General features: G+C 46.5%; 2 protein-coding genes across 2 annotated transcripts in view; one reads left to right on the top strand and one right to left on the bottom strand.

The window, feature by feature from the left end:
• Positions 1-590: 590 nt before the first annotated feature.
• PQLC3 (PQ loop repeat containing 3) lies at positions 591-7606 on the top strand. The gene is made up of 8 exons (XM_012727365.1): positions 591-626; positions 926-1065; positions 1880-1962; positions 2199-2268; positions 2791-2848; positions 3573-3693; positions 5574-5615; positions 6588-7606. The coding sequence occupies exons 1-8, from the start codon at positions 591-593 to the stop codon at positions 6677-6679; spliced, it is 642 nt and encodes a 213-aa protein (XP_012582819.1). The 3' UTR covers positions 6680-7606.
• Positions 7607-7674: 68 nt separating this feature from the next.
• The window catches only part of ROCK2 (Rho-associated, coiled-coil containing protein kinase 2), a 64759-nt gene continuing 56974 nt past the window's right edge, over positions 7675-15459 (bottom strand). The window contains exons 30-31 of the mRNA XM_012727432.1: positions 9884-11727; positions 7675-8861 (exon numbers count right to left, since the gene is read on the bottom strand). Coding sequence (XP_012582886.1) covers positions 11724-11727 — 4 coding nt within the window. The 3' untranslated portion in view covers positions 7675-8861; positions 9884-11723. The remainder of the gene's footprint in view (positions 8862-9883; positions 11728-15459) is intronic.

Raw genomic sequence — 15459 nt, 5'->3', positions numbered from 1 at the left:
GCGCGCCCATCTAAGGAGACGCTGGTGGGGAAGCCCGGCCGGCGCGCGGGACTGCGACCCGCCCGGGCTCGTGAATGACTCTGCATTCCTGGGGTTCCGGGGCTGGAGGGCGGCACCTCAGAGCAGAGAGTCGGCGGGCTGGAGACGCCGGCACTGGGGTCGGGGAGGACGTGGGGCTGGAGAGCAGTCCCTGAGCTGGGCTGCTGCAGGGTACGCGGACGGCGGGCCGATGCCTCGAGGGTCCGGGCCTGCCCACGCCCGGCGGCCCCGCGGAAGTTCGACTGTGATCGCGGGTAGGAAGGTCCTGTGTCGGCCTGTGCCGCCCAGGTGCGCCCGGCAGGAGCTTGGCCCTGGGGCTGGGGGAGCCCCTAATCTAGGCCACGGGCAGGAACTCCCCTTCCCTGGCCGAGGCCTTCCTCCACTGCAGGGGGGGCGAGGGGCTCCTGCCTCAGCCACCCAACTCCTGCGACCTGGGTGGCTTCCAGGCCTGCCAGACCAGCCCTGCCGGCCACTTGGCCATCAGAGGCGGGGACCTCTCGCCTGACCCCCCCTGTGGGAGCTTTCTGCTGTCCAGGCCCAGGAACCCCGCAATGGCGGCCTGCGGTGGCCTGGGCCGGGCAGGGGTGGTGGGCCACCCTGTTTTCTTTCCCCAGCCTGCAGGCTGAAATTAAGGGGCTCTAAGGAGGAGTCCTTCGGCCAGCCTTTGGTGTGAATCCTGCCGCTGCTTTGGCCCCCCACGGTCGCACCAGGTGTTGGGTTAAACCTCTAGATCCTCACCTGTGTGTGTGTGTGGGGGGGGGGTGGAAGAGTGGCTACCAGTCCCAGGGGTAACACCCAGTGGGGGGCTGGCGTGGTTGCTGGGCTTTACTGTATTGGACATAATAAGGTCTGACTTTTTGATGAAAAGAGAGTTTGAAAATAAAAGATACTTACTGTCTCAGGACGTGCCCTGGCCTTCCCTGAGAGTTGGGGTCCCCTAGAAAAAGCAGATAGCACTCGGGTCACCCTGGAGAAGCAGAGCCTGGGGGCCGTGTGGTGGCCCTGGACTGGGGTCCGGAAATGCAGGTGCTGATCTCACTCTTTTCCCTGAGTTTTCATCTTTTCTTCATGGGCCTCGGTTTCCCCCAAGTGGCCCACTTGGGTGACCCCGGTGCAGTGCCCGGAGGCACGCCCCCCCCACACCCTCCAGCCTTTCCTCGCACATCTCTGGGTGCACCCTGCAGAAGGCCTGGGCTGGGCCCCTGCGGGCGCTGCTGCCCCTTCCTGGCTGAGGAGAGCGGTCAGTGGCGTGGATGTGGGCCCCTGGCCTGCCTGAGCGGCCCCACCGCAACTGGAAGCACAGAGATGTTGGGGACAGCTGGAGAGTTTGGTTCTCAGGGTGCTGGCTGGCTAGGGGTGCGCTGGGAAGGAGGAAGCTCCGGCCCTCCCGGGTCCTCATGCCTCCAGTGCCCCCCACCCAGGGCTAGATTCCTCAAAGGGCCGGGACCATCCCCGGGCCATCCCCTCTGCTGGCCACGCTCCCAGGCCGCAAGCTCCGTCCTCTTCCCAGGGGTTTCCTGGGCCAGCCCTGAGCCCCCTGGGGTGGCCGCAGGTTTCAGCGTCTTCCTTGGCCTTGGGCTCTTTCTGTGGGTGATCTAACGGCTCCCAGGCTGGGAGACAGGAAAGGCCCTAGAAAGAGGGCTGTCAGCGACCTTCCGGGACTAGACAGACCAGCGCTCACCCAGGACCCGCACCCCGACCCTCCTATGGTGCTCAAACAGCCCCCCCTTTTTTCGGAGTCTCCTGCCCTGACATGCACAGGGCCTCGCCATGCCCTGGATGCTGGGGGCCTCACAGTGCTGGATCAGCCCGTGTTCAGGGGTGCCCTCCCTCTCCCCAGGTTCGTGGTGTTTCTCCGGTACCAGTGTTACTATGAGTACCCGCTGCTGACCTACCTGGAGTACCCCATCCTCATTGCACAAGGTAACAGCCCCTCTGTGCCCTTACACCTGGGGCCCCTGCTCCCCATCACCCAGGCCCAGGGGGCCCCCGCTCCCCCTCACCCAGGCCCGGGGGTCCCCACTCCCCCTCACCTACCCAGGGACCCCGCTCTCCCTCACCCGCCCGGGGGCCCCACTCCCCGTCACCCGGCCCAGGGCCCCCACTCCCCTTCACCTGGCCCGGCGCCCTGCTCCCCCTCACCTGGCCTCTCCTTGCAGACATCGCCCTCCTGCTCTGTGTCTTCCATTTCAACGGGGATGTAAAGGGGGCAGCACCCTACATTGTCCTGTATCCTTTGGCGTTGGGAGTGAGGGGCTGGGCCCCTTGGTGGTAGTTTGCTGGAGAACAGGCCCAAACTGAAAGGGAACCCCAAAGGCAAGACCCCCCGCAGCCACGCCTGTCCCCAGACCAGCTCCTGCGCAGCCCCTGCTGCGGCCCTGGCCAGGCGCCCGGTCCCTGGGCCGCCTGGAGGCCAAGCCCTCCCCCCTGCGCAGCTCCACGAGGCCCTGGCTCCCCCTGGGCCGCGGGGTAGGAAATCAGCACACAGGCCCCACCTGAGGCCTGCAGGCAGGGCCTCTCCTGCCTTAGAGTTTGTGATCCTCCTGCTTTCCGGTGGCCAAGCCCACCTGCCTCGTCTCCCCTCCCCTGCTCTCCTAGCAGGTGCCCACCTGAGCTGCTTTAAGCTTTTTCCAAACCGGCAAGTTCTAAGCACCGTTGCCCATCCCGCTCTCGCTCTGGCACTGACCTCTGGCCTTGGGGGTTCCCGGGGTGAGCGAGCCTGGGTCAGCTGTGTCCCTTAGCGCTGCTGAGGTTTGCCGCATCCTGGTTCCTCCTCACCCTGCAGAAGTGGATCATCGATCTGGCCATGGTACGTACGGCCCCTGGGAAAGTTCGAGCAGCGGTCTGCGGCCTGCTGCCCGCCACCTGCCCACCATGTTTCCGAGGGGGGAGTGGGGGGCCTCGGCGAAGGGAGTGCTGCCCAGCATCAAAGCCCTTCTCACTTAGATGAGCTGCCAGTGGCCCTGAGGCCTTCGTGGGCGGGGCGCTGGGGTGGGGGGGCTGGGTGGGGGGTGTTTCCCTTCGGCTGAGGATTACAGGCCCACCCCACCCACAGTCTTCCTGTGCTTGTCCCCTGCCAGGGCTCAGCTGTCTCCAGCCGCACGTGAGCCCTAGGCTGCTGTGGGACACTGCTAGCACCCTGGGGCCACAGCCCCCTAGAGCACCCCTTCTCCCCAGCCTTGGGTCTTGGCCTTGGCAAGTTGGTTCTAACTTGGCCTAAACATTTGACTTCAGAAGCCCTTTGGGTCTCTGCTACTCTTCTTTTCTTGCTGGGGTATAGGCGGGGGAGGCCTCCCCAGAGACGGATGGGGAGCAGAACTGGCTGATCCACTGATATGCAGTGCAGAGGGGAGCAGCGGGGACACAGGAGGGGGCTGCTGCGCCCAGGTCACCCCCGGCTGGGGATGGGGCTCGAGCCGCAGCGGCTGCCGACCCTTCATGTGCCGCCCTAACCCCCTGCGCCCCCAGGGGGGCCTCTGCCCTTCTTGTGTCCAGCCAAAGGGCTCCTAACGGCCTCCGCCTTCTCTGCACAGCACTGCTGCACGATCATCAGCGCGGCCAGTAAGTTCGCGCAGCTCCAATGCCTGTGGAAGACCCAGGACTCGGGCGCCGTGAGCGCCCTGACGTGGATCCTCGCTTCCTACACCTGCGCCAGTAAGAGCGGGCCTGGCGTGGGGGGCCCCAGAGTCTCCCCAGAGCGCCCTTACTCCGTGTCCGTAGTCACAGTGCCTTGAGTGTTGATGTGCTGCCGGGAGCTGTGCAGACCGGACCTCGAGGTGTCTGTATTTACAGGCCTGGTGGATTCAAACTGCTCCATTTCCGTAGTCTGGTTGCTAAAAAAAAGCGAGGCCACGCCTTTCCCCAAAAGCTGGCTTAATAGTCCTCTTGTTTGACCTAGTGAGAGACTGATTATGTCATTCCACTAACTCATTTTAAAATTTGAACAAAATTAAAAAACACATTGGAAGGTCATATACAGATTAAAGAGGTGATGACTGCGTGGCTTTGAGGGTGCATGAAGCCGTCAGCGAGGCTTTCCTGGCATCACATTGCCGGTTGCAACTTCGAGTGCACCGTTCACGGATTGTTGCAGCGACTGCCCAAACTACACTTAGGTGGACATGTCCAGAGCTGTCACTTTAGATGTGCTCGTTTTAGATGTTTGAATTTCACATCTTCATGCTTCTTGTGTGTTTAAAAGACCAGTTTTTATATCCAAGGTTGCTGGTAGGGGTTTTTATGTCCAAGGATTTAAAATTAAGACAATTTTAGCTTTAAAGTGAAGTGACAGTATGAAATTGTATATATTTCACATATAATTATATTGTATAAATACATATATACACTATGGTTTCTGGAATTGCAAGTTAGATATATTATTTATTGACACTATATATAATTTTATGTTTTATCTTCAGCTATTTTAACCTTTAAAATGTTGCTTATAAGAAATCTGGGCACTTGTAACAGCTGAGCCCATGAATTACATTTCAGTCTATTTTGCATGGCGGTCTGTGATTAACAAGTACTTGATTATTCGTTGAATAAACGAGCCGAGAGTGTACTTTTACAGGGATGATGTGCTGGTTTTCAGTCCCTCCCTCCGTGATGCATGGGATCAACCGTTTGGCCCCACGATGAGCCAAATCAGTCCACACTTAGCTCTTGTCCTCACCCCTGGCTTTCCGTGGCCGCTTCACTCTGGGCGGGGGCTGCATCCCCCCCACAACCCCGGGCATCTTTAAACCTGAGAACCCTTTAGTTGGGCATCTGCCCAGCTGACCGGAATCTCCACTAGTTAAGGGTCACTTCTTCCATGTAAGTTCCCCATGACTGGACAGCTGTTTTTCATCAGCGCATGTCCATGCTCAGTTTATCAAAACTGGCCAAGTGCATCCCCGAGGCTCGGCTGTTGGCTGTAGAGGGTCGGTTTTCTTGGCAGACAGGACCACAGAGCTACGGGCTGCTGTGTGCTAAGCGCTCAGCGTGCCAGGCCGAGGCCCATGCCAGCTCAAGGGAAAGAAGGCATGGCAGCACAGCCACCAGCCTCTGTGCCTGCTGTGAGGTGCTGGCCCAGAGACCAGCAAGCTGGTTCAGCAGGGCAGCGAGACCCTTAGGGCCCTGTAACACTCATCTGGGTCTCGGTTTTCCAGCTTTTAAAACATGGTTTTTAGTTAATGGGAGTCTTCATTCAATGAACTCTTACCTGAAGAATGTGAGGTTTTCAAAAATTGTTTTTGGGGGGGCTGAGAGGTGCAGGCTGGCACCTGTGGGGGGAGTTCAGCCCTGCCCGGATACCTGCCCCTCCCCCCCCCAGTCCTGACACCTCTGGGGCGCTGGGCCCGGTGGCTGTGTGACCGCAGGGCGAGGAAGCAGGGCCAGGCCTGTGCCTTGTGAACTCGGGGATGGCTTAGAAGACTGCACTCAGCCAGCTGTTCCGAAGTTAGATTAGCTCCCTGCATTGAGACGGGAGATACATTAGCTAAACATCAAAATGTGAGTTGATATTGATGGCGGGAAATTCTCTTTCACAGCAAGAATCATCACGACGTTAATGACCACCAGTGACCTCACAAGTAAGCCAGATGTCTTTCTGCTCGTTGGCTTTCTGCTCGTTGTGCTCCTGTGCCATGCGCTGGGGGCTAGCTCATGGAGGAGCTTGCCTCTGAGCGGACTGAGCACGGAGGTCGGCGCCAGTGTGCTTGGCTTTGCTCAGTCGCCGTCACGTTTGTAAGGGCCACAGCTGGTGCCTGGGCTGGAAGACGCAGAGGGCGGCCATCTGGTGAAGTGAACAGTGAGGTCCCCTGCGCTTCACTTTGGAAAGTGCTGTGAGATGCGTTTTGGAAGAGTAGACCAGGCTAGCTCTGACCTGGCTCAAGTCGGGAAAGGGAAGGAGACAGGTCTGGGTGGGTTTCCTCTGGGGATGGGATCTGCATGAGAAGAGTCAAATAGGTTACAAATTAAGTTAAAAGGTTTCCTTTGTGGCCAAGGTGATTACTATTCATGGGGGGTGGAGGGGAGGGGAAGGGATGGGGTGTCCATGTATCTAAACTTTAAGAAGTTTAACAAGCTCAAGTGTTGTATGACCACAGATGCCTTACCTCTCCCAAGTCTTAGGTAATAGTTGAGTACTGTGAACATTTTGATATGCAGGCCTATTTGTGAGGGTTATTTGGACATGACGTGTGATAGGCCACTTTTGCTTAGCATGGAAGGTTCTGAGACATCACTGTCCTCAAGACAAAAACAGAGGGTCTGACAGGCTCCCAGAGGTTGCTGATCAGAGCCACCTGGCCAGAGCTGGCCGCATGGTGGAAATGTTGCCTTTCCAGAACCAGAGTTCTGGACCCAGAGTTGTCAACAATTCTTAGATTGCATCATTTCTTGTTTCTTTTCTTTCTCAATTCTAAGTTTCACGGGGGGGGGTGGGGGGGGTGGGGGGTGCTTTTATTCAGAGCAGGAGGTGACTGTTATGACTTATGTGAAAACAGTACTTTTATATATGGCATTTTTAACTGCATGTTTTTTCTCTTTCTCACTGATTTCAGTTCTTACACGCTTTGTGATCATGCTGGCTTTAAATATGTGGGTCACAGCTACAGTCCTGCGCTACCGGAAGGCCGCCGTAAAGGCTGAGTGATGCCGCCTCATTCCTTCAGACCGCAGATTTCTATAAACTGAACCGAAGGCCTGGGGTGGGGGTGGGGTGGGTAAAGCTAGATGCTGAATCAAGCCCAGTTTATAAATCCAGTCAGTTGTTCCAGAAGCTTTGAACAGAAGTCAACTGCAGCCATTTGAACACTTCTCTGTGTCCACACCCCTCCGCGCTGCCCACTTCTCTGGCTTAACAGGGCTCAGGCCAGGGCTTCAGCAGGAAGCCCTTTGAGATTGCATTGACCTTTACTCAAAAGCCATGACTAAGATCTCTCCAAAGAGTAGCACTCAAAATCTTTTAAGAAATAATCCTCTGTACAGCACAAATGAGCATAAATGGACATAGAGTACAGTTTTGCTCCACTCAGAAGAGAAACTGTAGTATTAAGTTACTACAGTTGACTTCTGGGCCTCATGTTTTAATTGTAGCAGAAACATACCAGGGTAATAACCTTGTATCAAACATAGTATAACTCCCCCTTAGGTTGGACTTTCGTGCTCCTTCGTTACACTGTGCCTTCAGGTCACTCCTAGTAAGAGGTACAGTTAGCTGTAACCTCTACTGGTGATAGCCGATCCGTGTATTCCTGATTGATGCTGCTGCCATTCTTATAAGGAGCACACTCTACGATTACCCTTGTTGGAAGCTGGAACAAAATATAGCTGAACTTGACCAGGACTTAGCTTTCAAAAACATGCAGTAAAGGGTATTGCCAGGTTCTGCCAACTTCTCAGATTTTACTATACTGAGTTCTAAACATGTTAAGATTATTGTATACTGTGTTTGCCTATAAAAGTTTTAAATCCAGCATTTAGACATTTTCCCCATTATAATCAATGGTATTGTTATATGCAGTAAATGATGCTTACAGAAAATGTTTCCTATGTAAAATAAATTTTATTTTGAACTCTGCCAAGTCCTGCCACTGTCGGTCGTCTGTGAGTAGTTCTAAGTTACGTGAAGCATAGCTTTCAAACTCCAACCTAGACCTGGTCCACTCAGTACTGCTTGGGAGCAGCAGGCAGAGAAACATGTTACCTGAAAATGTTATATAGTTTTAAAGTTCATTGTAAAAAACCCAACCTTTTCTCAATTACAATGTGACTATTAGCATGAATACAAATTGTGACTTAGTCCAACAAGTATTTAGATAATACTTTTAAATTAGTGTAAACGCTCTTAAAGCAACTCTTAAGGATATCCTATCTTACCTGAAATGTTCTTCGTTTTTCTTTTGGTTGGAGGGGAACAAATGTTTGAGCTATTTCAGATTATTCTAGACACATTATCATACAATAACCCTGTAATTCCATTTTACAGATGAAAACATGGAGCCTGAGTGAATAATCTGCCCCAGATTAGATGGTTAATAAGTGTCCTAGGAAGTAGCCACTTACAGCACAGTATTCCTGACAAAATGGGCATCTGTCTTCTTATTCTTGACCCTCAAATGAGATTGCTAGGTTTGCATTCCCTTTAAAGTGTCTAGGTCAATTCAGACAGCCTCCTGGTTGAAATCTTGCATTTCTCCCTGGAATAACTGACAGGGCTAAGGATTCACAAGCCTCTAACCATAATTATTACTTGCTTGCCAAACCCACTTATCATGGAAGGCAAATTTTAGAAGTTTTTAGCATTCCAGGACTATTTACAGGTAAATATTAAAAGGCTTGTGCCTTGATTTCTTTTATTTTTTTAATAAAAAGCAGGCATAAAATACAATTACATTACTATAGAGATGCAACAAAATTAAAATCAAGGGGGTACGATTTTTGTTCAAGGGGGACAGTTGATCAAATGTTTATGATTACCTAAGTCATGCAGTTCATAACTTATTACAATCCCAAACAACTTGTTATGGGCGAGGAAATCAAGGAGAGGCCCCCAAGCATAACATTCAGCACCATCCAACAGTGCTCATCTTCAAAGTGCTTTACAGACCAACCAGGTGTCTTCAACTGAGCCAGGCTGCAGGGAGGCAGCTTCCGCACACTCGGCCCAGAGCTCAGCAGCGGCCAGCCCTCCCAGGTGTGATGTGTCTTACAGCACGTTCCCACATGGTGACAGCGTCCACGGTTCTGTTCTCCCCCCAGAGTCCTGCAAGAGCAGGTTGTCAACAGCAGCACGACCTCTTCAGTTGTGGTTTGGCAACCTAGAGTTTTTCTTCCTGAGGATAAACCAACGCACAGGTGACACTTCAGCGCCAGATGGTCTCTAGCAGAGGTTAGTTTCAGAGACTAACCTTTACTTTAGATTTATTGGTATACTTATCCTTTAGCTAAACCATTTTAAATTTCAGAATTTTTAACATTGTTTCTGGGTAACACTTAAAAAACACTTTTAAAAACTCATGAATTTTCAATAGTCTACTTCTGCCTCACTGTCCCCACAAAAGTAAAACATCCAACTAAGAACATCCCAGTACTCACTACTTGCTAGTTTTTAGTAGGAGGTATTTACGGCTCTAGGAGAAGTCAGGTGTGAGGAAATACGCGACTTTCAGCCTTGGTAGTTATCTTGGAGGCTTTGGAGCCTCCAGGAGGGAAAGCTGGACAAAGTGGCCAGCAGCCTGGGCAATGCTGTGCTTGGTGAGCACTGGGGAGAGAACACGTGGTGCATGCACTCACGTGCGTGAAGCCAGCAATATGGTAAAAGCAAATTCTTACCCAGGGTCAGAATTTTTTATTAAGCGCATTTCCATTAGTGAGACAAAGAACCTTAGTGTGAATCCTTATATCAAATCATATAATGTGAAGAATCTCCATGGGAGAGAATTTTTTCACCCCTTAGAATATCTTCCCCCCCCAAATTTCATGTTAATTTCCTTTGTATAGTTGCATCACACCGTGATTCTCCATATTCTCTGATATATACACAGCATTCAAAATTTAAACTTTTGCCACTTTTACTCAAATATTTCAATTACTCATTTGTAAACTTCAAATTATTTCATCTTAATAAAGTTTATTAAAAATATATATATATATATACTCTCCAATTCAGAATGATAGAACCTCCCATAGTGTAACAAAATCTTTATATAAAATATTCAGTCTCCTTTTAACAACTCTAATGAATGGAAATATTTATTCTATATAAATTTATATATTTTTTCATCTTCTTAATCTTTCTTTAAAAAAAAAAAAAAAAAAAAAAGCTGTGCCCCAAAGCCAGAACTGCCAAACACACCTGCAGGAGAAGTGACTCAGGCATCGGTTTAGCACAGGCCGCACGAGGGCGCAGCAACCACGCAAGAGGAGGGGCTTCCTTTCCAGCCATCAGCTGACCAAAAGCCTCTTCAGTTTCCACAACAGTATCTCTAACTGGGGACCCTACCCTTAGACATCTCTACACTGAGTCCAGAGAATCAATGAAAAATATCTACTTCCTTCATTGAAATATCAGACATTTCAACATCACATCAAATCGTGTGTGTGTACAGCGGCTGACAGAGACTACTTATGCTTATTACTACTGATGCATACTCTGGCAGTATAAAGCCGACTTTTTCAGGGTGATGAGGAACTGAGCAGGATCAGTTCTGCTTCTAATTTTAATAGCATTTAAAAAATACAATCTGTGGGGACCATAGTGCAGCATGTGCAGGTGCTGACTAATAACGCCGCTCACCCAAAACCTACACATGCCACAAACCATATTGCTTCAGCACACATTAAGAACCTCAAGCTAAGTGCCTTTGAGGCCACCCTTCCCAACCGCCAGTTTTCTAGCCCATTAATGAAATATTGCCATACATAGTTGTGTGTTTAAGGGGTCCCATTTAAATATTTAAAATATATCTACAGTGTGTCTTGTTTTCTTTAGAGTTAATTTTTGAATCTTGAGTGTGAAAAATGTAAAAAAAGTCACAGATGTCTTTATCAGAAATAAAGACACATCAAAGGTAGCCAGCAAATTCAAAGCAAAGAAAATGTTTCATAGTCACACACTAATACTGAGGTCTGTAAAAAGAGTTGGAGGGATAATATAGATATAATAAAAGATATATTAGTTCCAATACTATCCATTATTGTTTCTATCACCAACATTTAAAAAAAAAATCTGTTATACAATCAAAATAGACTGACATTGATAACTATTATGTGTAAAAATAGTGCACTATTTTTCTTCTGCAAAGCAAATTTGTATCCTAAGAGCTGGTAAATACATGTGGTCTTTTTTTTCCTTAAATACAGAAAAGGACTGAGACTTAAAAAAAAAAATTAAATTAAGGCATTCAAAATGGTTAAAGCTGCTATCACGAAGCATTGGGAAACTGGTATGATTCTTGTCTCAGTAACTGCTTAACCGTGAACATGCGGCTTCCATCAGGTACCCAGATGGATGCTATAACACATGTTATGGCTTTGTGCAACGCACAGTCTCAACTGCAGTAAGTGATGGCATCTGATTAATGTGCATAAAAAAATAAAGTGGGACATCTAAAAAATCCTCTTGTACTATAGATATATATGTGCACGTGTGTATCTATATACACATGTATATATACATACACACACACACACAGTTTAATGATCACTACTTAAAAGAGGCAGTCTATATCACTGTAGTGGAATCCATTCCCAGATTCTTCTGGTAAATGTGCTGGTGAAATCTCTCTTGAAGCTGAAAAGATGATTTCTTTAAACTTTAACTCTTCTCCATCGTTTTGAACAATGTAGTGTGAGTGACTGTCAAAAGAGCTTTATGGAGTAAGTCTGGAAGAGTTGCACATGACATCCTTACTCTTATTAGTATCACTGCTGGCTCAAGGTGTTGCTTCAAAGGAGCCCAGAAAAATCTCTCCAAGATTTATAATTTATATTACGGGAAAAAAGGGAACATATATATATATATATATACACATACACGTATATATATATATGCACTTATATATGTATGTGTGTGTGTACATAAGTCTCTCATGAAAATATAGCTTTTCAATAAATCTTGGGCCATCATACTTCAGTCTTCTTTTAACTGGAAGAACATGGTCACCATGAAGAATGACTGCATTCACAGAAGGCAGTTAGCTGGAAAGAAAAAACAAGGTTTCAGTTGATAAAATAGTTCGAGAGTGTTAAATGCTTTGAAAAGGCATTCCATTTAAATCATTCAAGTATGCTGTCTTCCAACTACTGTATTTCTAACACCGATATCATACGTAAAAATATATTACTTTTTTAAAGGTACATGCAATTATATCCTTTCTTTTATCTTCCCATATTGGCTAGAAACAATAACATGCAAGTAGCAAATTTTAACATGGCTCACTAGCTATTAGCGCTAGACAACTTATCACTGAGTAACTCGTGTGTGTGAGTCTGACTCAAGGTTGAACTGCTTACCTGGTTTATGCGGCTGGAAAGCTTAAAGCTCAACCCTTAATCACAATTTTTTTTTTCAACTATAAAATGGGAACAAACATATTGCACTAAATGTGTGTAAATGGTCCTGTATACCCTGGTCATAAAGAGACCCCAACATTCCCTAAGGTAAGTATACATTTTACAACATGCTTGCTTGGCTGGAGATGGACCATTACTGCTTTAAATGCATTCCATGTAAAAGGTTTAACTCATGAAGCCCATCTCTCATCCAAATCTCCCCTGGCCAGTATCACCCAACTAGTTCACATTCTCCAAGAGCGTAAGAACTTTCACAGCACATCCCTGGCATTCTTCAGCAAGAGTAACAATAAAGTTTCAAAAAGCAAACGTTCCATAGCATCACAAAGAAAGTCAAATCAGAAACAGCTATTTCACAGCACTTATTAGACTTTACAAAGTTTTTATGGTTTCAATTCTTGCAAGTTAGAAAAAAGAAGAGAGGAGAAAAGGAAAGAAAATGGAGGGAAAAGCAATCTCATGCTATGTTCAAACTAATGGTGTAACAAAAACATCATAAATTTTACTTTTTCTCTGAATATGGCTCCTTCGAAATAAACAGAAAGTACTAGAACTAGCTTCTCTCATCATCTGTATGTTTCATTCCCAAGATAAAAATTGTTTAATTCCAACTGTATTAAAATTATGTAATCAATAAAGAATCTGAACATAGCATTTTATTTTACAATTAACATAAAAATTTCAAGTTAGAAATTTTTTCTGAAAACCAATTTTCAAATACACACAATTAAAACTTGAAACTTCAAAACTAATCAAAAATGAAAACCTAAGTGCAAACATCATGCGCTACTTTAAGTACTAAAATAATTCATTTATCATTTTTCAATTTACCCCATTTCTTCAGAAATCAAAAACATCGCCATCATCATCATCATCACCATCAATATCATCAAATGACCAATCCCAGTCTTTAAATCCCAAATCAAGCAATCTGTAACAGGAGGTTTGCAAATTTATACTATTACCTTTGAGAAATGGCAATTTAATGCTATGATCCAGGTATCACACTTTCAATGTGCTGTAAGCATTTAAGCTATCCTCTCAGCAGTGATTACACGATTTAAATAAAGAGGGAAGCCTGCAGGGAAACCTGTTCATAGATAAATGCGTAAAGCCACACTGGCCAGGTATGCCTTTCAGAATACCAGAGAGCAAAGAGGGAATATGACAACCTTACCCCCGACCCCCAACACTTCTCCAGTTCCTTGGTCCAGATGAAGATATAATCACCCTGATGGCCAGTTTGATTTGATAACTATGAAAATTCAAATTGTTCACAATACTAAAGTATCTAGACTGTCAGTTCACATTTTCCCCCTAGGATAATTCCAAATTATTAGTTAAAAAAAGGGAGTAATATAAAAAACACAGCTTCCTCAATCCCAGCAGGACACTACTTGTTGAAGGGGAAAGCCACAGGTGTGTAGTAGCATTAGCAACAGACTAAATAAACTGGACTTTGATCAGGGTGTATGCATGTAATCTTTTTCCAAGCTGAATCCAATCATCTAACACAGCAATCATCTTTATTAAAAAAAAAAAAAAACAACAACAACAAGAAAAAAAAAAACAAAAAAAACAGGAATAGCCTTTTCATTTTTCATTACTGACATCACGAATCAATTTGTGCCAAGGAACTCATCTGATCCCCTAAGACCCATCTGTGATCATAATGTCAGTGGCTGTAAAACTTTAGAGAAGGGCTTACCCAATGCTGTTTATAATGCATATTTCCAGACCCTGCACAAGAGATTCTGAAATAACTGGAATGAAGTTGGGGGAGAAGTAGGGGAATGGGCAGGTATTTTCATTTTAAAATAACCTCAGGGCCACCCTGGTGGCACAACAGGTTAAAACACAGCACTATGAGGTTGTTCGCAGTCACTGCAGCGTTGAGTTCAATCCCCAGACAGGGAGTGACCCACATGGCAGGGCAGATTCTCCTGTCTCCCGGCTGCTCCCCTCAGCAATGTGTTTCAGCAGATCTGCCTGTTCTGCCCCCTCTGTGGAGTCCTCTTACCTCCAGACTCCCGGCACCTCTGGCTTGTACCCCAGTTCTTATATGCATAAACAAAAATCTTTTTTTAATTAATTAAAAAAAAAACTCAGATGAATTCTAATGTAACTGGATGGCCTTAAGAATCATTGACAATGGTAAACAAACTAATAAAAATTACCTTATTTTTACATGGTACTGAATGTAGAAAAAAACTTGCAAAAACACAAACCTAGATGTAATTATTCATGTACTATCTGTCACAAGCTAGGATACATTCACTTTTCTAGGCTTTCACAGAAAGGAACTTTTTGGCTATGGTTTCAACTCTACTGTTTGGGAGATTGAGATCAGTAGGCCTTCTAGGATGTCCGTCCAGGCCCTAATTTTTAGCATGCTTTATGAAAAATCTTCCAAAACCTTGAAGTGTGTGTGCCTATGTCACAATCTTCAAATTTTAAAGTCTAATCAATCACTAAGCTATTAAGAGTAATACATGACCTAACTTTGCTTAAAATCTCTCCCCTCTTAGCCCCTTCCAATCAGCTACCAAATTCTTACCAAGAATTCTAACAGATCACTTCTACCTACCTACTTTCACTGGCAGCACTTTAGTTCAGGATCTCATTAAATCTAAACATACTATCTGTGTTACAGGACATCTATTTGTGGAATAAAAGCCAAACTGCTTGGCACAGTGCACATGGTCCTTTTCAATCTGGCTCAAAGCTGCTTCTCCTGCACCATCTCCTACCTAATGCCCTAATTTCAATTTCTTTGCTTAATAACCACATTGATCACTCTCCACATTAAACAATACGTGTGATGATGCCTACGTTTTCCTCATAAATTTTTATATTGAGAAGAGGGGAGCTTCTGTTTCTTGATGATCTCTAAGAACTCTATACAAGCACACTCGTCCATCTTTCTCACATCTCTTACTCATACACGCTGGCTTTACAGCCACAAGGCTTTGCTGTGGACTTACTCTGCATGTTCACCTATTTTACTTAATATGTGGATTTTTTTTTTTACATTTAAGCGAATATAATTTTTTTCTTAAAGGTGTTAAATTTCTATTACCTACAAATGAAAAAGAGCAAAGATAAGATGATGACATAATAGCTCTCCCACACCCTTATGTTCTGACTGCACTGGCAATGCTCTATTTCTTAAAACCGGATAAAGAGGCACATTTAGCTTTATACTTTGTGTATGTCTTAAATACTGCATTAAAAAAAAGACCTCTAAAAGAAAGACAATCAAAGTGAAGTGCGCCCAGGAGAGATCAGTACTTTATGGCTCTCAGGAACAAGGTAGGATCTCTCCAAACTGTCTTCTTCAAAGTTAGGATATTATTT

The sequence above is a fragment of the Condylura cristata genome, unplaced genomic scaffold, assembly GCF_000260355.1.
Source record: "Condylura cristata isolate star-nosed mole 26May11 unplaced genomic scaffold, ConCri1.0 scaffold00020, whole genome shotgun sequence".
NCBI lineage: Eukaryota > Metazoa > Chordata > Mammalia > Eulipotyphla > Talpidae > Condylura > Condylura cristata.
This window is presented reverse-complemented; position numbering and strand designations above follow the sequence as displayed.

Excerpts from the sequence above, each read along its gene's own strand:
- PQLC3 (XM_012727365.1), top strand. The coding sequence starts at position 591 with ATGGCGGCCTGCGGTGGCCTGGGCCGGGCAGGGGTG. Across the intron at positions 1,066-1,879 it reads ACTGGGGTCCGGAAATGCAG|GTTCGTGGTGTTTCTCCGGT; the intron begins GTGCTGATCTCA and ends CCCTCTCCCCAG. Across the intron at positions 1,963-2,198 it reads CCCCATCCTCATTGCACAAG|ACATCGCCCTCCTGCTCTGT; the intron begins GTAACAGCCCCT and ends CTCTCCTTGCAG.